General features: G+C 52.3%; 2 protein-coding genes across 7 annotated transcripts; one reads left to right on the top strand and one right to left on the bottom strand.

Annotated features, from left to right (window-relative positions):
- Nucleotides 1-425: 425 nt before the first annotated feature.
- On the bottom strand, nt 426-12,914 carry SNRPD3 (small nuclear ribonucleoprotein D3 polypeptide). Its single transcript, XM_090257323.1, has 5 exons — nt 12,411-12,914; nt 11,995-12,074; nt 11,070-11,213; nt 2,727-2,919; nt 426-876 (listed from the first exon to the last, which is right to left on the bottom strand). Exons 3-5 carry the CDS (start codon nt 11,193-11,195, stop codon nt 815-817), a joined length of 381 nt encoding a protein of 126 aa, XP_090113449.1. The 5' UTR covers nt 11,196-11,213; nt 11,995-12,074; nt 12,411-12,914; the 3' UTR covers nt 426-814.
- GUCD1 (guanylyl cyclase domain containing 1) lies at nt 12,606-25,490 on the top strand. Of its 6 annotated transcripts, none has more exons than XM_090257321.1 (7): nt 12,606-12,872; nt 14,511-14,629; nt 18,167-18,251; nt 19,091-19,256; nt 20,383-20,474; nt 22,291-22,532; nt 23,198-25,490. In XM_090257321.1, exons 3-7 carry the CDS (start codon nt 18,241-18,243, stop codon nt 23,290-23,292), a joined length of 606 nt encoding a protein of 201 aa, XP_090113447.1. In that variant the 5' UTR covers nt 12,606-12,872; nt 14,511-14,629; nt 18,167-18,240; the 3' UTR covers nt 23,293-25,490. The 6 variants fall into 6 exon arrangements, with proteins under 6 accessions (XP_090113447.1, XP_090113448.1, XP_090113445.1 ...); XM_090257320.1 differs by lacking the exon at nt 12,606-12,872 and adding an exon at nt 13,541-13,605; XM_090257322.1 differs by lacking the exon at nt 14,511-14,629.
- Nucleotides 25,491-27,927: the final 2,437 nt, after the last annotated feature.

Raw genomic sequence — 27,927 nt, 5'->3', positions numbered from 1 at the left:
TATGAAGCCAGTACAGGAGCCTCAGATGCTGGTCACTAAGATTCTCTGAATTACCTTTTAATATTAGGTTACTTTTGCCAAATGTGGAGCCACCAGGGTTTCCAGGCTCAGAGGTCAGGGCTCTGTCGAGGGCCAGGAGCACCCATGTTATATTTTTCAAGCTGAATTGATGACATTTCTGCAAAGGTGACCCGAGCAAAGCACCACGTAGTGCCTGTGTCTGAAGAGAAAAGACAGTCTGTGTGTTTGCAGTTTTTCTAAGGACTTAACCAGCCAACTTGCCTGGAACAGCCATTTAAAATTTTCTCAATATCTGTGCTACTTCAAAGTACTGGCATTTTCCCAGGACATCTGCCAAAGCATCAAAGTTTAACCTGCTGCCAAAGCAAACACAACGCCAAACTCCAAAATGAACACACAATCTGTATTTTTTCAAAAAGAAAAAAACACCAACCATATTTATTTAGTTGGACATCTCCCTTGAGCTAAAGAGAAAGATGTCAAAAGAAAACCTACGAGAGCCCTGGCCTGTGTACTTCGGTTGGACGTCATCTCGCAAACTGAAGAGTCGCAGGTTCGATCATGGCACGCACAAAGGACAACCAATCGATGTTTCTGTCTCACATCAATGTCTCTCTCCCTCTCTTTCAGCCTCCCTTCCCCTCTCTCTAAAAGCAATGAAAAAAAAAAAAAAAAATCCTTGGGTGATGATACAAAAAAGAATACTGAGGACATGCACACAGGCACATACTCCACTCCATCTAGATAACTTGAAAGAAAAAAATAAGGAAAAAGTTCTGTTCAACAGATACATTTATCTTCGCTTCTGGAAGATGTTTCCACGTCCCATTCCACGTCCTCTTCCTCTTGCAGCCACTGGAAGGTGGGGAAGAGAGAGGACAAGGCCAGGTCAGTGCGGTCAGCAAGTGCTCCTGACAGAGCACTAGGAGCGCTGGGACAGTGCTGGAGGAAGGGCTTGAAAGGCCCCCCGGCCCCCACCACACCTGTCCCCATCGCATTTCACACAGGAGAATGGAAACCCCAAGAGAAACAAGGGCTGGTGTCTGGCATCAGAACTGAAGAAGGCACCAGACTCCGCTTTCCAGTCCAGCACCACTCTCCACAGACGCTGACAGGCAGGGCACTGAGAACGAAGGATTTGGGGAGCAAATCTGAGAACCACAGAAAAGATGAATTCCCAGAGCTGGCCTAGTGTGAGCTAATAAAACATAACAGATGCATTCAATTCACACTTTAAATTCTGAAACAAATACAGTTAAATGTTAACGTCTGTTCAATCTAGGTGAGGGGTTTTATTCTTCTTAGACCGGTTCTGCATGTACAAAATGTTTTATAATAGCAAAACAAACAAACTCACAAAAAACAAAACCACTCTTAATACGAAGGATACAATAAGACTGCTGTTCTGTGACCCAAGGGGTCTAGGAGAGGCCAGTGGCTTTAAGGGACAGGTGAAGGTATTCCAATGGCTACCTCACCCTTATCTCCTCTTACAGAGCCTGGAGCTGCCCTGAAGAGGGATGGAAGTCACCTGAGAACCCAGCACCTGCTGACAGGACCAGCAAGGGGCTGGGAAAGGCACAAGTGGCACAGGCAGAAGCCAGTGGGCCTGGGAAAATTCACTGCCAAATGCCTTCTAGTGCACAGCCACTGGATTTCACCTCTTGCTAGAGAAGACAGTACAGTTACACAGTGACAACAGGGACAGCCCTTCTCTGGGAAAGCAAAGACAACAGCAGTTCTAGCAAGAAAGCTGGTGTTTCTGAAATCGCTCGTTCTCCAGGGTGAAAAGTCCAGGGCTTCTGGTTCTACCTCCCCACAACTGCCTCTTGTCTAGAAAGGGCAAGAAGGTTAACTGATCTGATTTTAGCAAGGCATTTTAAAGGATTACTTTATTGCATCTTTAAACTCCAAAGCTACCATATATAAAATACATACAGTAGCTAAAGATACTGATAGAGAACCCAGTGACTTTCCTACACTGTAAATATTTACCAATATTAAGACAGATTCTAATGACTACACTAGCTTTCTCTAGCTAATCAACATAGCAGAAGTTTCGACAGACCCAAATGTAATACCTCTTATTGGGCTAATCCAGAAGAAAGGCCAGACTAAGTCACTGAAAAAAGGCTAGTCTCACTTTCAGAATATGCTAAAGAAAGAATTTATTCTCAAATAGAAGCAGCTTTTAAAATGGAAGCCTGGGCCCTTTAATGGATAAAGAAGGCTTAAAACAGCTGAGTTCTTGTCTGAAAATGGATCTCTACCACCAGTGTTTTCCCTGGTTTATGCTGAGTATCAATACACGTCCCCAGGTCCCCGGGGGCCGCTGCCCTATTGCTTCAGAAGCCAAGCTAACAGACAAAAGACGAGCAAGCTTCCGCAGGTCCCCTGGTCACAGTTCGGAAAAGAAAGCGCTTCCTAGAGATAAGACTTATCTGCTCTTTCGTTTAAGGCAGAAGTCTCCATCTTTTTTCTAAGGAGCCACTTTGGATTTTATATAAGCCTTAAGAATGCAAGGCAAGACAGAGGGTAGGACAAGGCCCCCAGCCCCTCACAGGTGGTGGCCCCCAAGAGTTTAGGCAAAGGGGGTGGAGATGGCTGAAGTCAGGTGCACTTCCATGCCCAGGCAATAATAGGGTCCTTTCCTAGAAGATACACAACCCACCTGTATGTTAAACCCAGTACATGAGGACACCTACCTTGAGCCTTCAAAATGGCAGCTTTTCCCCGACCAGCCCCTGAGCCTTGGTTTTTATTCTTCATGCTCTTTAACATCGGTGCATTTTTCAGCATGTCAGGCAAAATCAGAAAGCGGATCTTGCTCCCACGTATATACACCTGCTCCAGCTGTGCCACTCGGCCATCTCTATACGTGACTGTGATGTTGGACATCTGGAAGAAAATCACCAGCTCATCAGTAAGGGCCAACAAGGCCAGTGGAGAACAGGGATACACAAAGAGGGGGAGGCCTGGCTGGTGAGACGGCAAGTCCAGAAATGTACAAACTAACATCATGGAATAAAGGAACCAGGCAAAGCCAGGGGAAGGTAAGTACCTATTGTGTGTCCCAGGGACTGTGCTAAGAAACTTACCTATGAGAGGGTGATCATAAACCCCAGGAATTTATTTATAAAAAACTGTGTATTTATTCTTATATGTTTAACTTCAATCACCTTCAAAGTACTCTCCCTTTGATATAATACACCTATTGAGACATTTTTTTCCACTGCTCAAAACAGTTTAGAACTCATGGATTTTGGCGCCTTTTAGTGCTTCTGCCATTTTTTGGCACATTGGAAAAACGTTTCCCTTTAAGGACTTTTTTCATTGGGGAAATGAACACACAAAAAGTCGCTCAGAGCGATATCGGATGAACAGGGAAGGAGGGGCCCAAGGGGTCATGCCGTTTTGGGGCAAAAACTGCTGAACACTCAGCACGGTGTGCTCGTGAATCACCCATCATGAAATGGACGAATGCGCTGAAAGAGTCCTCAAAAAAATTCACTGAAGCTGAATGCAGCCTCTGACAACACAGCTGGTGCACTGCGACAGATGGGCTCCTAGAGGACTCACCTAGCGGGGAAAGCCTGTACTACAAGGAGCCGACCCTCGTATATGGTCCTCACAGCACCTCCAGAGTGAGTATGAACTTTACCATTTTTACAGATGAAAAAAACTAAGGCACTTGTCCAAATACAAACAGCCAGAATGCAGGGACTCCAGATTCAAGTCCAGGCGGCCGGGCTCCAGAGCTCTAACGTAGCTATACTGCCTCCCTGTCAGTGCGTTTAGTGCTCTTGGTGATAAACTAGCTGAAACAGCTTCGATCTGCCTGTCCACACTCCGTGTCCTCTCCCACATATGCCCAGCACACAGCCTGCAAGGGCACCGTGAAGGTCACAAGCACATGTCAGATGCAGTTCCTATCCTCTCAGAGTGCACACTCCAGAAGAGCCCATCTGGCTTGGGTGACTAGGGACTGAGACGTGGATGTGGCAGTGCCTGTGTGAAGGGCCGGAATATTGAAAAGGTTAAGGCAAGAGCTGGCAGAGTGAGACAGGACACTCAGGAGGAACCTACAGGATGCAAGGAGGACTAGAGCAGCAGAATTGGGATGAAGGACATGGTCATCATCTCAGACACTGGGCGTCACTCAAGCTCGTGGACAGAGGATGGGGGGACAGAATGAGGGCAGCACTTTGGAAAGATGAATATGCCAACAGGGACAAACTGTGGGACAGAGTGCCGAAGAGCCGACAGGTGAGACCAGCCAGGAGACTGGCTTGACGTGGGAAGGTGACACAAACCTGCCAGCCCCAATCTCAAAGGTACCACATTTACCAGGAAAAGTAGCTTATTTTATGAATCTTCTGGAGGAAGGAGGATTGCAATTTATTCAGAATGGGTCAAGCCCACTTTGCAGAGAGGTGTGCTGTCTCCCCAGATTTCAGATTGGCTTGTTGTCATCTTAGAGCTCTCGCTCCTTTCTTTAAGTGCTAACTGACCACCCCGCCAGTGCTTGAACACCCAGGTACAAAGAAACTAACAAGACTCTAGGGCCGCCCCCACAGTATCTGTTGAGTTGGAATAGTTCCTAGAGCTTCAGCCACTATCCCTGTTATACCCCCATGACAACAGGGCTAGAGTTCCCCATAAATCTTCCACTCCAGACCCAATGCCCCGTTTCTTAGCAAAATTTCAGTTTCTAAGTCCTTGTCATCCTGTGCTTGCTCTGAAGGACACCGTAAGCTCTGTTGCTACAAATGACCACCAGGTCTGGTTAGATGACCTGAGAGAGAAACATGGATCTGACCCAGGCTCACAATACCAGTCACACCCGTGATTCCACAGAAGACAGAGTGACCTGGGAGCACGTATGTGAGGCCTGGCCCTACCACGTGTCAGGGATGTAGCCCTGGCTGAGTCTCCTGGCTCCCAAGCCTCAGTTCCCTCACTACAAAGTGAGGAAAAATACTTCATAACAAAGCCAATGTTCACCGAACACTTATCAGTGTACCAGGAGATCTCACATAGCAACTTACTTTGTATCACACAGTCCTATGAGACATCAACACTATCTCCATCGCCACTAAAGATGAAGTGGCCCAGCCTGTCAGAGGCAGATCTGTCCCCAGAGGCCAAGTCCTTACCCACTGCCCAAATTCACATGGCCCCTGTGTGGCCTGGCTGGGGCGGGAACCCAGGCCCATCTGACTAAACCCACATGCTTACCCATATATCAGACCACACACTTCCTGGAACTATTAAGGAGCAAATTACATAAGATGTCTAAATGTTGTTCCTATCATCCAGCACAAAACAGAATAAATGGTGACTCTAAATGACAGTTAAAAATATCTATTTGGGGGGCTGTGAGGCTGCCAGGTCACTTCTCCTCCAGCACATGCCGGTACATCTCATTCTTCCCTGTCACAGTCTCCCCCGTCTGTTTTGGAAATCCCTGAGAGTCGTTATATAAAATCAACAAGATGTAAACTAAGTGCTTTCACAAACAGTACGCATCCTGGCCGAAGCAGGAGAGAGCCCCGTATCATTGACTCCTATTAGAGCCCTCAGGACTAGGTCTGCTGTCACTCTCACGCTCTCCCTGCCACAGCAGCAGTGACAGTGCTGCACACAAAGCCACCCAGTCCCACTGCCCGCCCACCCACACAGCTTGTTAATAAGCCTGAACTATGTTCCCATCATAAGTCAAAGGAAATTTCTTGAGTAAACTAGGTTTTAATGAAAGTCAGGAACACCCAGTTTACTCAACTTTCCCAAATAACCACAATGAAACACACATGGCACAAGTAAGCCAAGTGCCCAACTTAAATGACACCCTGCAGAGAGAGGATCTTAGTACAGCAGTCCCCACAGTTATCCATGGTTCAAAAATATTAAATGGAAAATTTCAAAAAAAATTCTTAAGTTTTAAACTGCACACCACTCTGAGGGCGAAATCACATGCCATCCCCCTCTGTCCCACTTGGGACAGGAACCATCTCCTTGTTCATCCCATGCACAATGCATAACCACTTACCTGTTAGTCACGTGGAAGTCATCTTGGTTACAGGTCAACTGTTTTTGTGTTCAAGAATCCTTATTTTACTTAATAACGGCTCCAAAGCCATTCAAATAACTTTTATCACAGTATATTGTTATAACTGTTCTATTTTATTATTAGTTACTGTTAATCTCTTACTGTGCCTAATTTATAAATTAAACTTGATCACAGGTATGTATTGTGTAGGAAACAACACAGTATACATAGGGTTTGGCACTATCCGCGGTTTCAAGCATCTCCCGGGGAGGTCTTGCATCCCCCTTGGATAAGGGGGGACTACTATACAGTCAAAATTGTGGGAATTTCCCCACACCTGAGGCCAAGACAGAGCGCGCTAGCTCCGGGGCAATAAAGCAATGTCGGGGTGCCTCGGAACCCTCCACCACAGCATTCCTGTTGTGGGGCAAGTCCTCTGCACTACCACTAACAGGAGAGCCTCCTTTTTTCCCTCTGATCCCTTCTTATTTTCCTGCCTGAAATCTGACAGAGCTGAGGGTCTGCTACACCCAGAGGCAATAGGAGCTAACAGGTCCACTCTACGCCCCATCTTCAGAGCCTGGTTAAAATCAGACTCGGGAGTTATTGACTTGGGTTTAGATCCGCTTCTTCCACGCCTGGTCACTCAGAGTCTAGTCTAGAAAATCAAAATGATGTGCGCAATTCTACTCATTATTCCTCCTTACAGCTCCTTTTATGGTTTTTTAATATTTCAGCAAGTATGACTAGAAGGATGTTTTTTTAAAAATTATTTTCTGATATTGAAGAAAAATTCCTCAGTCCCCTCCTTGATCTTTAGCAAAGACAGGATGCTTCAGGCCCACAGTGCATCTGCATAACCAAGAACAGAAACTTCCCCACTTGGAGGCTGCCAGTTGTCACCCATACCCAAGCTGCACAAGACATGGGGCTCACTCCTTCATCAGGTCCCATCTCTGCTAAAAACAAAAGTCAGCTAAAGAGGAGCCTTGCCTGGCTGGGGTGGCTCAGTGGATTGAGCAAAGGCTGTGAAGTAAAGGGTGGTCGGTTTGATACCCAGTCAGAGCACATGCCTGGGTTGCAGGCCAGGTCTCCACTTGGGGGTGCACGAGAGGCAACCATACATTGATGTTTCTCTACCCCTCTTTCATTTTCCCTTCCCCTCTCTCTAAAAATACATAAATTCTTTAAAAATAAAAAATAAAGAGGAGCCTTGCTTATTACCCCCTGCACGGGGGGCCCTCAGCAGATACCCAGAGCAGCCACGTGCAGTGCACTGCCACCCACAGCTGATGCCACACACCACAGCACTGGCCACCAGGTTATGCTTGCCCTGCAGCTGTGGGGCGTGGGAATGCGAGAGCAAGAATCCTCGCCTTCCCAGCCAAACAAGCCGCAGATGCACATAAGCGCCTACACCCTCTCGCCCCACAAGCACCATCTCTCAGGGACTCATCCTAGTTTATTTTTTAAAATCATTTAAAAAATGTTATTCCATTATAGTTGTCCCAATTTTCCCCCTATGCCCTCCTCTGCCCATCCCACCCTCCGCTCCCACAGTCAATTCCCACACTGCTGTCCATGTCCATGGGTCACTTACACATGGTCTTTGTCTAGTCCTTTCCCCTTGTTTCCACCATTATCCCCTCCCTGCCGCCTCTCTGGTCACATGCCTGGGGTTCTATTTTGTTCCTTATTTTGCTCATTAGATTCCTCTCTCCTACAGGTGAGAGGACATCCTAGGTTTAATACGTGTATATTTTACACTTCCAAACGTCAAAAAGGGCTATTACAGTCTACATTAAAAATACCCAAGGAACCCCAAAAGAAGGCACATTTTTTATGGGAATATTGTTTGGGCACATTATCTAATAAGGTTACCCTCACCAGAGCCCTAGAAAAAAAATGTCTCCCATATCTGAACGCCTTGGAAAATCACACAAGTAATGTATTATTTTAAGGACACTGGGCACCTCAGAACTGATTATTTCCCTTTGCCTGCAAGTTCTAAGCTTACACCTGAATGTACCTTTATTAAATGTACAGGGATCCAAGTTTATGTTTCTGGGTACTAACTCATGGCTTCATCATCTAGCTGAGCTTATCTGCACCTTGACCTACCTGCTATTTTTATCCTGCCAGTAAATTTTTGTAAGCCACCTCTAACTCTTTTTTAAAAGGGAGGGAGTAAAAAGTAACTAATGAAACCCTAAAATACAGTCCATGCCAATTGTGGCTGTTCTGGGATTCGCTCATTTGTTTTCCCAATCTTTGTGGTGTGTGACCCACCCCATTTTTATATTAGAAAGTATTATTAAAACCCAGTATCAAATGGCAAACACTAAATGCCAGCTGCCCCTAGCATAGAACAAGCAGAAAAAGTCCTAAGAGGATGCTCTTATCCCCAAAGTCACCAACTGGGCACCGTGGGACCCACTGGCCTCCTAGTTCCCAGGACTGTGAGTGAACAGTGCTCAGTGGTCACCACCGCCAGGTTCAGCTCTGCCACAGCCTGCTGGGTTTTACTGAATGTGGCAGATTTAGGCAGACCCAGTGAAGCCTCACATCTTGGCATCGGCAGTGTTATGGGTTGAACTATGCACCCCTCCCAAATTCATATGTAGAAGTCTTTACCCCCTGGGATCTCAGAATGTAACTGTATTTAGAAACTGGATCTTTACAGAGATAACTGGGCCCTAAAACAATGACTTGTGTCCTTATATGAGGTTAAGATACAGGCACACACAGAAGGAAGCCATGTCAAGACATGGGAATAAGCCGGCCATCTACAACTCTCCCTTCATGTCCCTTAGAAGAACAGCCCCTACAATACCTTGATCTCAGCTTTGTAGCCTACAGAACCCCGAGAGAATAAATTTGTTGTTTAAGCCCCCTAGGGTGGAACTTTGTTATGGCAGCCCTAGCAGGTTACTACAGGCTGGAGGCATGTGGCTGCCCCCACTGTTTACAAGCATCTGCTTGTTTATTCTGCAACTGCACTCCTCAGGCTGAGGTCCTGGTTCCATTTCTGATTTAGAAAGGAGAGAAGGAGGGTGAGGGAGGCCAAAAGCTCACTCCAAGTCACACTAGGTGGCAGGCTGCAGCCTGACCCCAGATATGTCTATCACCGGAGTCTGTGTGCTTTACTATACACTGGCTGCATCTGAGGGACCACCAGGATCACCTGGTCAGACACCCCCACTTTACAGATGGGCAATGTGAGGCCCTGAAGCTCATTGAGCTGTCCGAATATACAGCTAAGTAAACACACCAAGATTCTCTACTCTCAAATCTTGCATTCTACTCACCAAACTAAAGTACCTTAAAATGAATAAGGATGCCTTAAACCAGAGGGTCGGATCTTTGTGGGACCTCACAAAGGCAAGGGCAGCCGAGCCCCACAGGACCCAGAGAGCCCACACCGCCCACCTCCACGCATCAACACTGGGGAGAGAAACCTGCAGTCACCTGATGCCTATCTCCCTGAGTGCCAGGAAACTGTCCCAGCTGGTCAACTTGGCAGAAAGACGACACTCAAAGCTACAAAGAAATTACAAATAAACAAATGATCCTGGGAAGCAATGAATAGTTAAGACACTGGATCCACAGTGTGACTTTGGATAAGTCACTTGATCTCTCTGACCTTCAGTTTTCTCCCCTGGGAAATATTAAGAGGTACCGCATGTTGAATTTATAATGTGCAAGGTGCTGAGCTGGCTGCTGCGCACATAACTCCTCTGATCGCTGTGGTGGGGGCGTTATCCCTGTGGCAGCCTTGGGAGTACTCTGCTGAGATCTCCCTTCAAAGGAACAACAGGCTGTAAGGAATGCAGGGAGTTGACAATCTCCAGGTGTCACCTTTGGGATCCACCATGGAATTCACCCTGAGGCCTCTCTCTCCCCAGGTGGGCCTGTCAATGACCGACCATAACAGGGGTACTAGGGCCAGGCCATTTCTGCCCATGCTAGATCCTTCACTCTTGGAATCTTTATCACACAGGACCAAAAATAACACCATCCCCATTTTATAGGTGAGGAAACTGAAGTGACTACGTGCCTAAGGTCACATAAGGTTCAAACCAACATCTGATTACAAAGCCTAGCTCTTAACTGATGGTTTAAAGAACAAAGAAGTATGTTGACATACTTAAAAAAAAAAAAAAAACATTTTATTTTTAGAGAGGAGAAAGGAGGGAGAAAGAGAGGGAAAGAAACATCTATGTATGAGAGAAACAGCGATCAGCTGCCTTTCACGCCCCCAAGTGGGGACCTGGCCCACAACCCAGGCATGTGCCCTGACTGGGAATCAAGCCAGTGACCTTTTGGTTCTCAGGCCAGCGCTCAATCCACTGGGCCACACCAGCCAGGGCTGTTAATATACTTTCTAATGTTATACAAATTCATGTGATTTTAGCAAAAATGAAAGCAAAGTAGTGCCAAGGAAAGAGCATGTTATCAGGAAACTACTCCAACATTTATTAGCAGGTGACATTCAGCAGATGAGTCCTTTAATCTTATTACTTGTTTTATGGATGACAAAACTCGCACCGAACCCACTTACCTCAAAAGGTAGTTCCTATAGTTAAATGAGACTCATTTCTACCAAGGAAAACGGCAAACACAGTGAGTGAACAGAAGATTTCTGTTAATTGCAAAACGTTATGCAAATATGTGGAGGCAAATGGATAAGGGCCCAAACCTGAAGGATTTTAACGAAGGAAGTAATACAACTTCTCTTGAACAGGTCCCCAAAATATGGGAGAAAATGGTTATGGAATTAAGAAAACAAAGGACAAGTTACTGTAAATATTCCAAAATTCCAAATGGCTCTTATTCATGCTCACATCCCTGCACCTATAACATCCCTGGCGCACATTAGGCACTCAATAAATAACTGTTGAATGAGAACAACCTCAAAAAGACCACCAATCACCATCTTTCTGTTCTCCAAGACAGAAACACAAGTTTCCCCTACAGTGTTATGTGCAGAGCAGGATACCTGGCAGTTCATGTTGTCTTCCGCCTCAATGAGCTTCCCACGATACACCTCACCGGTGTTTGTCTCACACGTCACAATGTGACCTTCAGCTTCATGCAGGACTTTAATCGGCACACCAATAGACATCTTGGCAGTAAGAGAGTTCTACAGTGAGAGAGACAACAGTTAGTTCATCTTTCAAAGCCTGAAAAGGCATGTGGCACACACCATGCCTCCCTCAAGGCCTGACACTCCAACTCCCTCCCTGCTATCATATGTTCTTTTATCTTCATCAAATAACCAATTTTGCATGTATTGGGGACTCAGGATTATAATACATGTACCTTACAATGTATCATCAATGTACTCATAGTTGAGGGTAACACCTTTTTGGGAAACCATGATATAGAACTAGGTGGACCAATACAGCAGCCCCTGTCTGCATGTGGCTGTTTAAATTTAAATTAAAATCAAAAAAATTAAAAAATTCAGTCTCTCAGTTACACTAAACACATTTCAAGTGCTCACCAGCCACATGTGACTATCGGGCACACATATATACAGCACTGACTACTGTTGATATAAACAAAGGATCCAGGCAAATCCCCTTCAATGCCCTTTGACCCTCCACTTCACCATCAAGGCCAAAAACAGTATGATATAAGCTGGAAAGGCTTATCTTGGGAGGAAAAACATAATCACAGGGCAAGTACCCGACTCTGATTAAAGAGACAAGTGGTGGACCTTTTATTCCGAAATGAGCAACCACTGAAGGTTGGGACCCAACGTGTCTGTTCACGAGAGATGAAAGGGAACACGAGGTTGGGAAAGACAGGCTCCCTTGGTGAGAAGTCTTAGAAATTTGAGTTTCATGCTGAAGACAGTGGGGAACCACTACAAGACTATAGGTAAGGAATGATCCAATGAAAAAGGCAACAGCACTTACAAAGTGGATCTAACAGTTTAGAAGCAGGGAGATTTGATAAAACTTCTGTAACATTGCGCAAAGCCTGAGGGCGCCAGTGCCTGAAAGCGGATGGAGGCAAAGATGCAAGGAAGTTTTAAAAGGATTACCCAGATAGTATTCAGGGGACGGATGGAAACAATTAGCTAGAAATGACTTCAAGACAATGGCCTGAATATTTCGAAAAACACTGGCCCGGAGAAATACAGAAAGTGAAAAGCATGTACTTCGGGGTAAAGCTATTAACTCCCTTCCGGGCGCTAGTGAGGCGACGCTGATGTTTCGGTGGCCCGGGTTTCCCGCTCTTCTCCCTCCCCGAGACCCGCAGAGCTCCACGGCAGTGAGTCCTTCTCCAGGGGTGCCTCGCCCTACCCTCGCCTGCCAGGGCCTGTCCTCACCGGCTTCGGTCGGCTCTTCTTTCCCGATGGAGCAGCGGTAGCAGCAACTCAAACCCCTACGAAAGCCTGAGGCTGGCGAATGGCGGTCCCGCTCTCCCAGAACACCACGCGTTCCCAGAATGCCGCGCGCAGAGCCCGTCCCCTTCCTTTTCCTGGTGGTGAGCGCAGTCTCGCCTCCGCTTCATCCTCACCCCGCCGGCTGGGAAACGTGGGCTCTGTTACGATCGTTCCGGCCCCGGAAGAGAGGACTGATAACAGGGCCCAGGTGCCGCCGGAAATACCGACCCTCAGGCCAGCAAGTGGAGAAGGGGAATAGCGTTTCCAAGCACCCCACACCAGGGACAGGCTGGACCGGAAGGCAGGGATCTGAGGCCTGGGCCCTTGGGTCGAGGGTGGCAGGCGGTGAGGCTGAAGGCTAGGACCTGCCCTCACAATTTAACTTTTGGAACCCGGCACCGCCAGGTAAGGGGCGTCCTGAGCGAGGCGAGCTATTTCACCGTACGGACAGGGAAAGTGAGGTATAGAGTGGGGGAAGGGGGTCGTCCCCGAAGAGATTAGGAGTAAGGGTTACGTCTTCTGGGGTCTGACAGTGCTTGAGGCGGGAGAAGGGCTTGGACCTAAGGCTGACAAACAGGCGGACCGAGCAGAAGCTGAACAGCGAAGGGGAAGAGCCTCCGGGGAGCCAATGTTCGCAAAAGGCCAGGGCCTCGGGGCGGGGCTCGGAGAGAGGGGCGGGACTTTGGGGAAACGGAGGAGGGTCAGAGGCCGCGGCGGGTCTGCGTGAGGGTTGGGAAAGTGGTGGGGTCTCCAGAAACCCGGATTGCGAGTTGCCCGGGCAGGTTTAGATCTGGAGCTTGGGACCCGTAGGACTAGGAGTCCAGAGAAGGGAAAGGGAAAGGGAGGGCGCTCTTTGGAGGCCCAAGGAAGGGGCAGGGCTTAGGAAAGGGGCGGGATCCCCGGATCCGAGGCCGGGAAGGGCCGGGGCGGGGTTTGGGGCGGTCCAGTAGCCACCTCCCCTTGTCCCCACCGCGGGGGCGGTGGAGGTGGCGGCCGAGGAACACAACACGTATCGGCCCCGCTCTTGCCCCAGCCGAAGCCGAAGCTGCAGCCGGCGCCAGGCCGGGGCCATGGGCGCTCCGCGCCGCTCGGGTCATGAGGACGGAGGCGGAGGCAGCGGGGCCGCCGCTCGAGCCCGGTTAGTCCTTCCTGGGGGCCCAGCCCTCACCGCGGTGAACGTGGGGGATCCTGCCCTAGCGCGGGGTAGGGTCTGGCCGCGCGACCTTGGGCCGACCGCCGCCTCCGAAGGAGCTAGAGCTTCGAGCGAAACCTGGCCAGGTGTACACAGCCGCCTTGGCCTTCCAACCCCCAGCCTCGGTCTACTGGGCGTTCCTGATACTCCTAGGGCTGGGGCCGCAGTTAGCTCTGAGAGCCGTCGTGGTGGGAGGGTCCCGGGTTGTGAGGCAGGGGTGCCACCTTCCCCAGAAGCGAAAAGTCCAGCTGGAGCCGCCTTGGGAGATACTGACCCTTGTGGGGAATTGAGGCCTAGAAGCACAAGGAACTGCTGAGAGCACAGAGCAATGGCAGGCCCTTCCTGTGGCCTCCCAGGCTCGGTGTTTCGTCTTGTACAGTTCTTCACCCTCTGGTTCCTTCAGCCCCAAGGTGGTCTGAGTTCCTTTGGTGCAGACACCAAGACTGGCGTTCAGTGTCATGATTCTAAGAGGGGAAGGGGAGAAGTAGTGACTTCTGCGCTGCTTAAGGCACAAGGTTGATGAGGAAGTGCTAGTACTAGAAAACTGAAGCGAGGTGCCAACTAATGGGAGGGGGCAAGAGCATGTGGGACCCTGACACTAAGGCCTCAGTGTGACCTTAGTGTCACCTGCTTTGTGTCTGATGCTATCCTGGGATTTGCATCCTACTCTCCCAACTCCGTGGTCTTGGATCAGGCACTTGCCTTTCCTGAGCCTCAGTGGGATAATGGCTCACCTTCATAGGGAGCTTTCTCTGAGCAGGCAGTGTGCTAAGTTGTTCACATGCAGTGCCTCATTAATCCTCCTAACCACTGGGTGACGTAGGTTACCATTGTTATTTTCACTTTTACAGATGAACTGACTGAGGCTGACAGACGTTAAGTATTCAGGGCCAGTGAGCTGCCTTCCTTCCTTGGTGACAGCTGCCAACTGAAGCCAGCCAAGGCCTTCTAGGCAGACCCTAGCTCTCAGGTGGGACAGCCTCTCTGCTTCAGGCATCCACATCTAGCAGCAGCTTTGGGCTTGGAAGGCCTCGCCTACCCTTATCATCCCCCACAGGAGTATCTCTGGGTTCCTAGGGGCTGACCTGCTGGTGCCAAGACAGCAGATGTGTAGCTCTTTGGGGCCTCAGGATCAAAGGACTCCAAGGATCGGGCAACAAGAGAAGGGACAGCAGAGTTCAGAGCGGCTGTCCTGCGTCACATTTACAGCTGGGCACAGGGGAGAGCAGACAGACTCAGAGCCCAGCCAAAGATGGCCCAGCTAGTTCATACCAGAGCCCAGCCCACAGAGTAAGGAGGCAGCCGTGGGCAGAGGGCTGTAGTCTGGAAGCCTGGGGGTGGGGGTGCTGGGCATTGCAGTGGCAGGTAGGCCCGGGGCCTCTCAAGGGATAAGGCCTTTGGAGAAAAACACCTTTCATTCACCAAGCATGTCTGAGTGCCTGCTCTGGGCTGAGGTCTAGGAGGCGGTGAATACTACCTTGTCCCACCTGCCAGTGAGGAATTATCCCTCTGTCCAGCGGGGAAGGCAGACCACCTCAAGTATTGCACATTAAAGGGCTCAGAGAGGGAAGGGGACCAGAACATTGGGACATATAAGGGATATATAAGAGCAAAGTCTGGGGAGTAAACAACCTGTGTAAAGAAAAATTAAAAAGGCAGTTTATGGTCCCAGCGAGGGGAGGCATGCCACCAGGAGGGAACAACACCCTGTATGGAGTTCTCCCTCCACTCAGGCAGTTGGGGGGAATTATTTTAGAATATGAATCCCTGGAGGACAGGCTCTGGATCTTAGTCACTGTACTGTGCCCAGAGCCTAGCACACAATGGGTGCTTAATAAGTCTATTCCTTCCAACAAATGTTTTTGGGCTGCTACTAAGTATCAGGCACTGGAAATAACTGTGAACAAGTTTAGCAAATTCTCTGCCCTCGGGAAGCTTACAGTCTAGTGGGAAGACAGAGTAGCTTTATTATCATCGTTGCCATGATTATGTTATTACTTTTGCTGAGTACTGTGAAGGGAAACAAACAGGAAGTTGTGAAGGAGGGCTCTCTTCCCCCAAAGGCATAGTCAGAAAAAGCCTCTTGGAGGAAGAGACTTTGAGCTGGCACCTGAATGACAGTAAGGGAAAGTCTTGAGAACAGCAAGGGAAAGAGTTTCGGACAGAGCTACATGTCCAAAGGCCTTAGGGTAGAATGAAGCTTGATGGGTTTCCAGGGTAACTGGAACAGCGTGAGTGGGGGATAAGGGCCCAGGTGGAGCTGGCAGGGCTCAGGTGGGGCAGGGCCCTACAGACCATAGTAAGGGGTGAGAACTTTATTTTAAGAGCAATGGAGAGCTATGGACGGGATCCTTCTGGCTTCTGTGTACAGAGATGGGAGAGGATCTGGGGGTGGCATTTAGGGCAGAAGACAGGTGGGAGTCAGTGAGGACTAGGCTCTCAGGACTGAATCCGTGACAGTAGGAAGAGGGAAATGTGCCAAGGCCATGCAGGAAGGGCCAAAGGTACCTGAGGGGAAGGGGAGCACAAAGCCTCAGCCAGCCCTGGGCTCAGTGCACTAGGTCCCACCAAGCTGGATGGAGGGCAGGGTTCGCATCAGCACCCAGAAGAGGTTATACACACATTCTTGCCCTGGGTGCTCACAGCACTTTGCAGGCTGACATCTGTGATGTCCATTTCGTAGAGGAGGAAGCAGGCACAGAGAGGTCCAGTGCCCCTGGGGTGGCTCAGCCAGCAGGTGGCCTGCATTGGCCCGTACTACCCTGCATTCCATTCTGCTGCATGCCCTGGGAGAGGAAGGGGTGGGGGGGAGACCAGTACGATGCAGCAAAGGAGCAGTCCTGTATCCCTGCCTCCTGGGAATGTATAACAGCATAGAAGGGCACAGAGAAGCTCCATGCAAGGGTCCCCTTTGTGAGGCAAAGCCTGAATTTGGACCTGGTCGCAGTCTAGGTGAAGGATAGGACATGGCCAGCCTGGGCTCAGGGAAGGCTGTGGAAGTGGTGGCATCTGTGCTGGGGAGGATTAAGATGCAGAGGAGCAGCTTGAAACCCACTCCAGGCAAGGGACTGCCCAGGCAAGGCCGGCAGGTCAGAGGTCAGGACAGACTCCAGGACTAACGAGTGGCCCTCCTGACCAGTGCATGCCATGGGAGCCAGGGCTGGCATGGCAGGCAGCCTCCCGGGGCAGCCCTACACAGGCTGGCCTTGGGTTCAGCAGAGACCCCCAAGATGAGGAAACAGCGTGGGCTAGGTGTTATGAATAAGCCATGAGTGGTGGTGGCTACTGAAGGGAGGTCCCTCCTGGCTCTTTCGACTCTGAACTTTGTCCAGATTCATGGAAGGCTAGAATGGGAGGGTTCTGCAGGCTGGCGCCAGCTCGCCCTCACCTCAGGGCCTCAGCGCATGCTGTTCCCTTTCTGCTGTGTGCTTCTTGACTCTCTGCTCTCTAGGTCATACCCCCACCATTTTCCCTGGCCTATCCCCAGTTTTTCTCCTACATTTGCTTGTTTTTGCTGTCTAGCAGGACAGGGGCCTGTCGCTAACGGCTGTACCTGTAGTAAACATGCTAGGTACTCGGCTCCTTGGGAAATACTTGTTGATTGAATGACTGAATCAGACCAAAGTCCTCTGCTTTAGAGATGGCCAGACTCAGTCCAACAAGAGGAAGTCAGTTTCTCAGTTCACAGCCAGCCAGCCAGTGGCTGAGCCCGGGCTGCAACGCCTAGGTCAGGCCCTTTCTGCCCTCCCTCACTGCTTGGCGAGGACATACTGAGAGGTTGCTCAGGGTAGCGTTCTGCATACACAGATTACAGGACAGTCTCCTTCTCTTAACCGTGGGCTTCACACTTTGGTGGCCTTGAGGCTTTGAAGTGCAACGAACTTCCAGGGGCATTGTGAATTAAGACATCAATGTGTGCTCGGTGCCTTTCATGTGCTCGGTGCCTTTCATGTGTTGGTCCTGTCGCCACTTTCTCCGAGCTCCTCCCAAGAAAGGGGGCTCAGAGAGAGGCCTGTGGGGCTGTGAGTGCACATAGTGGGGGCTGGGTGCACAGACGTAACGTTGTGAAGAGGTGACATTCAAAGAGAGGAGTTAGCTCAGGCAGCTAGGGGGCCAGGAGAGGCCAGGCAGAGGGAGCAAGTGTGCAAAGGCGTGGGGCACGAGGAACCACGTGACAGGGGAAGGTTCTGCCTGGGGGTGGCCTGGTGAGGACAGGTGGGGGTGAGGAAGCAGAGGGTGCTGGGGCGGTGCCACAGAGGCAATGCCCTGAGAAATGTGGGAACCTGCCCCCTGGAGGATTTTGTGTAGGGCTGGCCTGCTCTGACTGGTGTTTGGGGGAGATCACTGCTGTTGTAAGGAGGACGGACTGGGAGGCAAGAAAGGCTGTGGGCCGGCTCCTGAATAGCTCCTACAGGATCTGGGCAGGAGCCATGACAGTGGTTCCAGTGAGGGTGGCAGTGGCAGGCGCTGGGCCAAGGATCTGTGACCTCCCTGTGTTCCCATGCAGGGGACTTGGTGCAGCTGCCTGTGCCCATCATCCAGCAGCTCTACCACTGGGACTGCGGCCTGGCCTGCTCCAGGATGGTGCTGCGGTGAGTGGGCAGGTCGGGGCCCTCGCCATGCACGCTGTGTACTCTGGCTGCAGGGAGACACCGGGAGAGACCTGGGTGGGATCCATCACCCAAGTGGTTGTCCTTGGTTGGGGCTTGTGGGAGGTCCAGCTTCCATCGGGGCTCAGTGCCATCTGAAAAAGCAAACAAGGGGTAGGACCAGTCCCTCCAGGGGTCCCCTCTGGGAATGCTGGAACTCTGGGGATGGCCAGAGAAGTTGTTGGTGCCCAGGCCTAGCCCACAGAGTCACCCTGTGGCTGGGACACAGGGCCTTCCACCTTCCACTCTCAGGCTTCTGGGAGACTGGATCACTGAGTTGAGGCTGTGTGGATGTCCCTGGGACTTTGACCATTAGAACCTGGAGGACCGTAGCCATCAGCCTGTAGGAGGAGCTTTCCCGGAACCTCGGAGGAGCTTTCCCGGAACCTCGGAGCAGCTTTTGCCTTACTTATTTCACATCCTGGAATTCAGGGCAAGATAGGGTTCAACCAGAGAATTCTCGGACTAAAACTCAGAAAACACAGATGTGGTACAAACACCTCATCTTAGAGATGAGGCCAGTGAGGCCAGGGAGGGTGGTAACGTGCCCAGAGTCGCACAGCTCACAAGAAACGTGAGAAGCAGAACCCAGGCCCTCCACTCCGGTGCCAGCAAGGTGCCCAGGCAGCTTTGGGTTGCAGGACATACAGTTTCATGACAAGGGACAGAATCTTCTATGCAATGGGAGCTTTGTCAATGGCTGATGGGGCCACAGGTGGAGCGTGACCCAAACCCGCTTCTTTTCACGGGCGAGCCGACCTCAGTGGCCTGTCTGCCCACAGGTACCTGGGCCAGCTGGACGACGGTGAGTTTGAAAGTGCCCTGCAGGAGCTGCAGCTGACCAGGAGCATCTGGACCATTGACCTGGCCTACCTGATGCGCCACTTTGGTGTGAGGCATCGCTTCTGTACCCAGACCCTGGGTGTTGACAAGGGCTACAAAAACCAGGTGAGTGGCCGGCCACCAGACCTCCACCAGCTCAGTAGTTGGAAGAGGGTACAGTCAAGGCCTGGACACTTGAGTGGGCACACGGGCGGGCAGGGACCAGGGAGCAGCAGCAGACGTGCAATGGGCAGGACTTGGAACCAGTCAGTCTGGGTGACCTTGTGGTTCCACCTACCCAAAGGGTCTGAGCATCAAGCTGGGCTCCTCCCAGCACCCCCACCCAGAGACCCCTGCCACTTGCCTTCAACAGTACTTGAAGGTGCGCAGAGGGGTAGCTCAGGCTGCCTTCCCGCATCCTTCCCTGCTGTCCCGTTGCACAAGGCAGGGCCCAGAGCCTCAGAGCACACCCCTCCAACCTCATCCAGCCATCATTTGCCCATTTTCCTCCTCCTCACGGGAACAGCCAACTCCAAGCCGGGTAATTGGTATTCTGGAATAAAACCCAAAATATCTTTTTTTTTTTTTTTTCCCTTCCCCACACAGCTAGAGCCAGTGTTGCCTGCCTCTGCGACAGACTCAGCCCAAGCTCTAAAACTTGGCAGAGTGGTCACTTCTGGCCATTTTGGCGAGCAGGTTGTTGTGTGGTGGCCAGAGCCTGTCCACCTAACCCTCCCCTGGACCTTCCAGCCAGGGAAGAAGGCTCTCACATCTGGTTTGGTCACCATGGCTGCAAGGCAGAGAAAGGGGTCCAAGAACAGGGTCATGTCTACCACACCCATGGGGGCTCTGGCTCCCTTAAAATCCCTACACCAAACAAAGTATGCTCCATGGACCTCATCCGGCTAAGCCGAGTGGTGGCTGAGCATTCACTTTTGCTCATTCACTCGGATTCCTGCTCATGCCTACAAGGAGCACAAGTCTAGGGCTGCCTGACCTCCCTCAGGGAGCCAGTCTGAGCCCACTGCCTACTAGTCTCCTGAGCATCCTCTTCACGCCTCTGTGTGGTCCAGAAAGCCACACTGTGGCCTGGGACGAAGCTTTCTGCCCCTGTGCTACACGCACCGTCTCCCCTGGCAGGCCGGGCCCCTCCGCTGTCCTGCCATCTCTGACTCCATAATGTGTCCTTTGTCCAGATGGGGTGAGGGCAGCCAGGGCGGGCAGCCCTTCCAGCCCGCCCGTTTCTCTTCAGTCCTTCTACAGGAAGCACTTTGACACCGAGGAGACTCGGGTGAACCAGCTGTTTGCACAAGCCAAGGCCTGCAAGGTGCTGGTGGAGAAATGGTGAGCCTCCCCCGCCCTGTCTTGTGTACTTGCTCACCCACAGGCTTGCAGTGGTGGAGGCCTCAGGATGGAGCGTGAGAAAGCCTAAGGCCTTGGGAGTCAGGCAGCGCTGGGCTTCTTGCCCGGGTGGCTGTGGGCACTGGTATCCCCTGAGCCTTGGGTTCTTCATCCATAAAAAGGGGACCTGTGGCTCCATGATCTACTGAACACAAACCTCTGGCCTGGGGTGGATCCTGAGCAAGGGCTGGAGGTCCAGTGAGCAAGACATATTCCAGCCAGTTCTTGGGCTACTCACAGAACGGTGGCATGGGACAGAACACAGTAACCCAAGTGAAGGGGTGACGGCCTGAGGAACATGACGGCCTGGTCATGGAGGGTGACGGGGACAGCCCAGTGTGTAGGCTATCTAGGGAGGCTGGCTCCCAGATCTCCCCATGGTCTCAGTGACCTTACGTGGGTCTTCCCTTCTCATCTGTCCTTAGGGGCAGGATTTAGGCAGACCCTGGGAGCGACTTGCCCAGCTGTGAGTGACTTCCTTTCCTGGGCTCACTGGGGACACTGCGCTCAGGCATGATGGCTCAGGTCCCAGTCGGGCTTTCCTAAACCACTCTTCAGGCCTCCCTGTTCTTTCCAGATTTCTATTTTCGTTATTAACACAATGTAGCCACACTATAGGTGATCTGGAAAGTGGGGAAAGTCCACGCATCCTGAGGCCACATGAGCCCATGTTGGAAGGAGAGGCAGCAAACGTGTATTTAGTGGCACTTGACAGGTGCTGTGTTGTTGAGTGGGAACCTTGGGCTGCCCGCATCAGGGGAGGAAACTGAGGCTGGGAAAAATGGCGCGAGCCACCCACAGCCCGCCCAGCCACTCAGCCGTGCTGTGCTCCAAACCCGACACCGCCAGGAGTTATCTCCTGCGGCCTGCGCCTGCCTTCTGCCGCAGCCCCTGCCCCTCCTCATGGCTGAAGTCCCGCTCTTGTACATGCTGTTGGGAATTCAGCCGGGTGTTTTGTTTCAAGGCCAAATGGGAAAGTGACGCGCTTTCTGGGCTGGGACAACAAACCTAACTGCCGCGTGACTCGACCGCGGCTGGGGTTGGGCCGGCCACCGCTCCTGAGGAGCGTGCTAGGGAAGGAGGGCCAGGGTAGGCAGTGGGCCCCAGCCTGGGGTCCCCAGCCCCGCCTCTTCTCCCCTCTGGGTTCCTATTTGGACTTGCTGCCTTCTGGGTGGGGATGCACACCTGAGGCAGCTGGCTTTGCTGGCCTGCGGGTTCCCCTGGTAGTGCCGCTGGTCAGCCCTCCCTGGACGGCGACTTCTGCCATAAGGAACCATAGGGAAAAAAGTAGCCCTTGCAGAGAAGCATTTGATTTTGACACTAGCAAAGCATGCTTAGCTCAGATTTGGGGAATTAAATTGAACTGACAGTTTCTAACGTAAACCAATGGGCCCGCGGAGGCGCTTGACTAAAATAAGTCCCTTACCAGACTAGGAGGTGGGGTCCCACGTGCGGCTCCACTAGCGCTTGGCAGGTGTTCTTCTGGACCTGACCTTCTGCCGCCCCGCGAAGGGCCTGATGGGGCCAGCTTGCTCTTGAGCACTCAGAGCCCCTCCACTGGTTCTGTGCTTGGCCTTGGAGAGCCCGGGCCACAGTAACAAAGCAGGACATTCCCACTTGCAGGGAGCTCAGGGAAGAGGGAAGACCAGCCATAACCCCAGGCTGCGTGACACGGGGCAGAATAGGGGTCCAAGCAGGGTCCACTTGAGGGATGGGGAGTGGGCGCAGTGGCATCAGCTGACCCTCTTCCCACCCCCAGCACAGTGAGTGTGCAGGACATCCAGGCGCATCTGGCGCAGGGCCACGTGGCCATTGTGTTGGTGAACTCGGGGGTGCTGCTCTGCGACCTCTGCTCTAGCCCCGCCAAGTACTGCTGCTTCGCCCCCCGTGGCCACCGCTGCTTCTGCCGCACGCCCGACTACCAGGGCCACTTCATCGTGCTGCGTGGCTACAACCGGGCCACGGGCTGCATCTTCTACAACAACCCAGCCTACGCTGACCGTGAGTGTGGTAGGCGGGCACGGCGGGCAGGGCAGCTGCATTCACAGGCCCCTGCGCCCGCAGCCCCCAGCTCCTTCCCTGTCAGCCTGGTGGGGCCAAGGCCTTCCTTACTGCCTTCTCCTCAAAGCCCCTGCTCCTCCGGGACCCCTGGACCCCTGCCATCCCTCTGGCCATGCAGCAACCAGCCACAGCCCTTAGGCCACGCTGGCCTCCTGCACAGCCGTGTGGTTACCAGGCCTGGCGTCTCCATCCCACACCAGCAGCCCGACACCACTGCCTAGGCCCCCACCTGCTGTCCTATGCTGTATAGGCTGCAGTTCCCTTCCCCTTCCCCCACTTCAGGCCCCACGGGTTGGTCAACACACTCAGAAAGCCTTCCCGGCCCCGGCCACGCTCTAGACCCATTCAGGGCCCCCCACTGCCCTGGGCCCAGGGAAGGACTGCCCTGACTCGCACAGAGCATGTTTCTTCCCCTCTCTGGGCCTCTCTTCATCTGCTAAACTGAGGAGGGGGCAGGAACAAGCCCACAGTAGGCAGGGAGGGTTTATGGGGGTGGAAGGCTTGAGTAGCAAGGTCGGTGGGACATGTCAGGCCTCCCCCAGCTTCCCTGGGTGCCAGTGCTCTCTCCCCACCCACTGACCCTGCTTTGCCCTCCGTGCCCCCAGCAGGAATGTGTAGCACCAGCATCAGTAACTTCGAGGAGGCCAGGACCAGCTACGGCACGGACGAGGACATCCTCTTTGTCTACTTGGACAGCTGACAGCAGGAGCCTGGTGTGCCCAGGCCCTCAGACCCCAATGTGCCCCTCCCCAGCCTGGCCTACTCAGGAGGCCCGGCCCCAGGCCCAGAGCAGCTAGGGCTTGAATGCAGAGCATTGGCCTCACCCATGTGACAAAACCCCAGGGAACTCTGGGAGGCTGCAGGATACCTGATTCATCTGCCAATGGCGAGTGTCGTCATGCCACTTACCCACACGCTGCTGGCTGCTGGCAACACCCCACAGCTTCTGAGCAGAGCTCACCCAGCACCCTCGGGCTGACTCCAGCTGTGTCCAGGGGGACATCCAGCCCCGAGAGTTACCTGGGGAGGGAGCTTACTTGTCAGGATGGCATCTGTGTGTTTGGAGACAGTAGCTGGCCCCAGCCTCGCTGTGAGCTGTCCTCACCCTCCTCCCTAGGAATGCTGCAGGGCCCCCAAATCTCCCTGCCTGGGTGCGAGGCCTGTGGCCCCTGGGGAGGGCTGACCTTAGGCAGGACACTTAGCAGGTACTCCAGCTCTGTAGGGTGTGGGCAGGAACCTGGTTCTCGCTGGCCCACAGTGCCGAGTGTGCTCAGGACAGCCTGACCCGGAGGGCCAGGGACAGCGGCTGAGCCCCAAAGGTCCTCCCCCCCACCAGGTGTTCTCCTGACACTAGGCTAAGTCCCACAGGGGCCCGTCCTCTGAGTACAGGAGCTCTGAATCTTGCAGGGCTGGGTGCCAGGGCGCCAGGGCCTATGCTCCTCACGCAATGTTTGTGCCAGGACCTTCTACACAGAGTACTGGGTCTCTTCCATCCTGATAAGGGGGGTGCCTGCTCTGGGTCACACAGCATGGCGTAGAGCATGGACTGGAGCTGTTGCCTTTTCTTTCTTTTTATTCTGGGGGGGTTGGTTTTTTAAAATTTAAGTTTTCACTTTTGGGGGTGAGAGTCACCCTCAAGATAATAGTGAGATCGCAGGTACTTTCAAACCACTGACGCCTCTTCTCACAGGGCAGATAAACCAGGTCAGGTGTCTTTCAGAGGGAAGAGGACTCCCCGCTGGCGGGCTGAGTGCCAGGGCCCTCACCTTACTCTCCTGGCCCAGTCTGGGGAGAGTTTGCCCAGGACACTTGACTGGTGGAGTTGGGTCTTGAACCCAGGTCTGCACCTAAAAAATAAGGGAAGTGGATCATTCCCAGAGGGGCTGGGGACACACACCCACCCCTCAAGGGCTGCCTCTGGTAAAGGGGCGGAGGTGTCCCAACAGCCCCTCTACTCCGGCACCCCTGTGTCTTGGTCTTCCCGTGCCCAAGGCATGGTGCGGTGGCAGCTGCTGCTGCTCTGAGCTGCAAACCATGCTTAGCATCTGCCCCCACTCACCAGCTGTCCCCTCCCCTCCAAAGCTGCTCTGAGGGGCAGAGGTGGGCTCTGCCTATGAAAGCTGTCAGACCACCCGGCTGTATTGCTCCTCAACACCAGACATAGTCTTGGCCAAGAGGGAGGTGCTGTAGCTGGGCAGCCACCCTGGGTGTGAGACTAGCATTGCCTTCAGACTGGTGTCACAGTTCTGTTGCCTTAATGCTGCGTGGCCTGGGATCCCAGGGACTTTGGCTCCACGCCCAGGAGTACCACATGTGATAGCTGTGGGATTTGGGCGGACTCGGGAGGGGACTGGGTAAAATTGTGGTGAGGATAGATATATCAAGGAAAACGGAGTGAAGCTGTCAGGATGGCTGAAAGTGAGGCATGGTGCACGTGCTATCATGGAGAGCGGTCACAGCACCTCAGTCTATCGTGTGACATTGAGAAACTGTCCCTGGGCTCAGAGGATGGCTTCTCAGGGCAAGCCACAAGTAGGGGTCAACTGTCTGGAAGGTTGACAAGAAAGCCACCTGCCCCTGAGATGGTGCCGTCTTCCCTGAGCGTCAAGGAGGCGGGATGCAAACCACACTATATTGTGCAATGAGAAAACCATGAAACGGGGGCTGAGAAAAAGCCCCATGAGGAACTTCTGCTTACAGGACCTGGCCCCTGTGACCCGTGACCCCTGTCCACAAGCTGAGGGTCCAGCAGAGCCCCCAAAGCCACAGTGGAGAGTTGGCTTTGTTCACTCCAGCCACATGGGGATGAAAAGGATCTTTTGCATTGCAGAGATTTTATACATATATTTTGTTTGTAATGAGCCATTCTCAATAAACATTATTCTCACTGCAAAATGATGGCAGCCTCTGGCCCGCCTTCATGAATTCTCGTCCCCTCAGCACAATCACACGGGAGCCCAAGTCCTTAACTTGCCATTCCAGTTTTAGCTGGGGCTGGTATCCAGTTTTCTGCTTTTTTGGGCCAGCATCCCCCCTGATCCTTGTGCAAGGCCTAAGTGGGCAGTGCTAGAGGTGGAAGGGCCTCAGATCTCAGCTTGACTGAGATTCTTGGAGACGGCATGGAGTCTGGAAACCCTCGGGCAGGAGGAGGGCTGGGGATGGGCAATGTCAAGTGAGGAGGGAATAGAGGGGACTCTCGCCCTCCCTGCACCCTGATCTGCAGCTCCCCTTATCTGCTAGCTATGGGGTCCTAGTATTTCATTTGATAAGTTCTCTCCCCAAACAGGAAGTTTGGAAATCGTGCATTATCTGGCATCTTCAGACCTGCCCTAGCTCCTCCAGGGAGCTGATAAGAGCCAGAGCTGGCCCTTTGGGTGGGGTCCCGATCTCTGGCCTGTGCTCGCATCCTGACTGACTGCAGCTCTGCCCCTCCCCAAGCCCACTCTTGACTCCAGACTGGAGCGCAGCCCTGCAGACTGATCAGAGTTGACCAGTGGCTGGGCTTCCCAGCCAGAGTGCCAGGCAGCTCAGCAGGCATTCTGCACGCGGGGCCAACTGCATGCAGACGCTAACGAGCCTGCCTGTCTGCACTTCAGCGTCAGCTGCTGCCTACTGGAGGGGACAGGGCCCCACTCCGAACGGGGGTATCACAGGTCGGGGCCTCTGAGTGGCCACTGAACGCAGTTAGGGGAGAAAAATGACCCAGTGAGGGAGGTGTTGAAGTAGGAGGGGTGTAAGTAGGTGAGCTGGGGAGTCCTGAGTGGAGTTGCAGGATGGGGACAGTGCCAGGGACAGGCTGAGGGCTACTGTGAGGGTTTCCATTGGGAGCCAAGGGGCCAAGCCAAAGCAGACATCTGGGTGCAGCTGAGCTGGTGCCTTTTGCCAGGGGTCTTGGGTAACCTCTGGTCTAGTCCAAGGGCAAGATTGCAACCAAGGTCTTCACTCACTGCTCTAGACAGAGCCAGAAGCTCTAGAGCAATGACACCCAGTCATTGTTGCTTTGCCAACCCTCAGCCCAAGCCAGATCAGAAGCAGCCCTGGTGACCCTGTTAGGGGTGAGCCTGTGCCGGAAGAGCCAGGAAGTGAACTCTGAGTCTAGGAGCCAGAGAAGAGTGGCGCTGGCCTCTGGGAGCCTGCCACGAGGCAGAAAGCCTGGCACAGGTCCCATTTCATCCTATACAAATTTGCCTCAAGCACGTTTGCCACAGGAATTTTCACTGCCATCATTTTCACCGCGGAACAAATCGGCCATAAGGCAATTTTGCTGTAAAATAAAATAACTGGTTGATAGTTTGATTCACATTTGGCAGACAATGTATTTTGTCAGTTTGGGTTCATTTCTCCCTTGGCTAAGTTCTCGCAGCACTCCCATTTTTATATTGTCTGCCTTAGTCCTCACAGTGGTCTGTACAGCGACGAGCAGATGTGGTGGCCTTAGAACAGTGGCTGGTAGCAACCACATATAAAGCCAGACCACAGTTACATGTAAAGCCAGATTGCACACAATACTAGAAAATGATCATATATCAAATATGTCTGCAAATCCTTCGGTGACCACAGTCTCTCTCCCACCCATCCAAAAACCAAAAAATTTCACCAAGCTATGGCAAATATTAAAGGGCTGCAGCAACTTCACAGTAGTCCTTAAGAGCATTAAGTATTGAATCTTCAGCTAGAAACTGATACCTGTTCATGAAGAAATTTTAGTGGAAAAGAAAGAAAAATGCAACGCTGAATGAGGAGACGCATCACTAAGCAAAAGACTGTATTGCTCTATGAACGAAAGACTGCACAGTCTTTTTTGCAATAATGTTTTTAAATTTTTGTTACTACATTTTTCACGTTCTATTATGGGCTTTTTAATATCCCTTTTATTTTTCATTCTGACATTGTTTACGGTGAAATTGCCTTATGGCCAATTAGTTATGTGGCAAAAATGCTTTCAGCGAAGATGCCTGGGGCAGGAGCACCTGGAATCCGCCCCGCCCCCAGAAAGAACACAGCTCCGACTGTCCTTGCTAACTTGTCTCCATCCGGGAACGCACAGCAGGGACTTGCCCTACTCTCCAGCTTCAGAACAGAGTTGAGAAAACCAGGAAGATACAGAAACGTCATCCTGCTTAGCTGTTAACCCCAGGAGCTGAGTGATGGGACTGGCATGGGCTTGAGTGTTCGTGGAAAAACTTCAGGGCTAAGAAATGGAGACTGAGACTCCCACAGCCCGGCACAGGGGCCTCTCCCCTGGCTTCTCCATCATCCCCCCACCCCCACCCCTGCCTCCCTCCTCTTTGCCTCTCCCTGGCTGCGTGTCTGGACATGCACCCTCAACACAGGC

Source organism: Furipterus horrens, unplaced genomic scaffold (assembly GCF_987537825.1).
Source record: "Furipterus horrens unplaced genomic scaffold, mFurHor1.1.pri manual_scaffold_11, whole genome shotgun sequence".
NCBI lineage: Eukaryota > Metazoa > Chordata > Mammalia > Chiroptera > Furipteridae > Furipterus > Furipterus horrens.
Note: the sequence above shows the minus strand (reverse complement) of the source record. Positions and strands in the feature narration are given on the sequence as shown.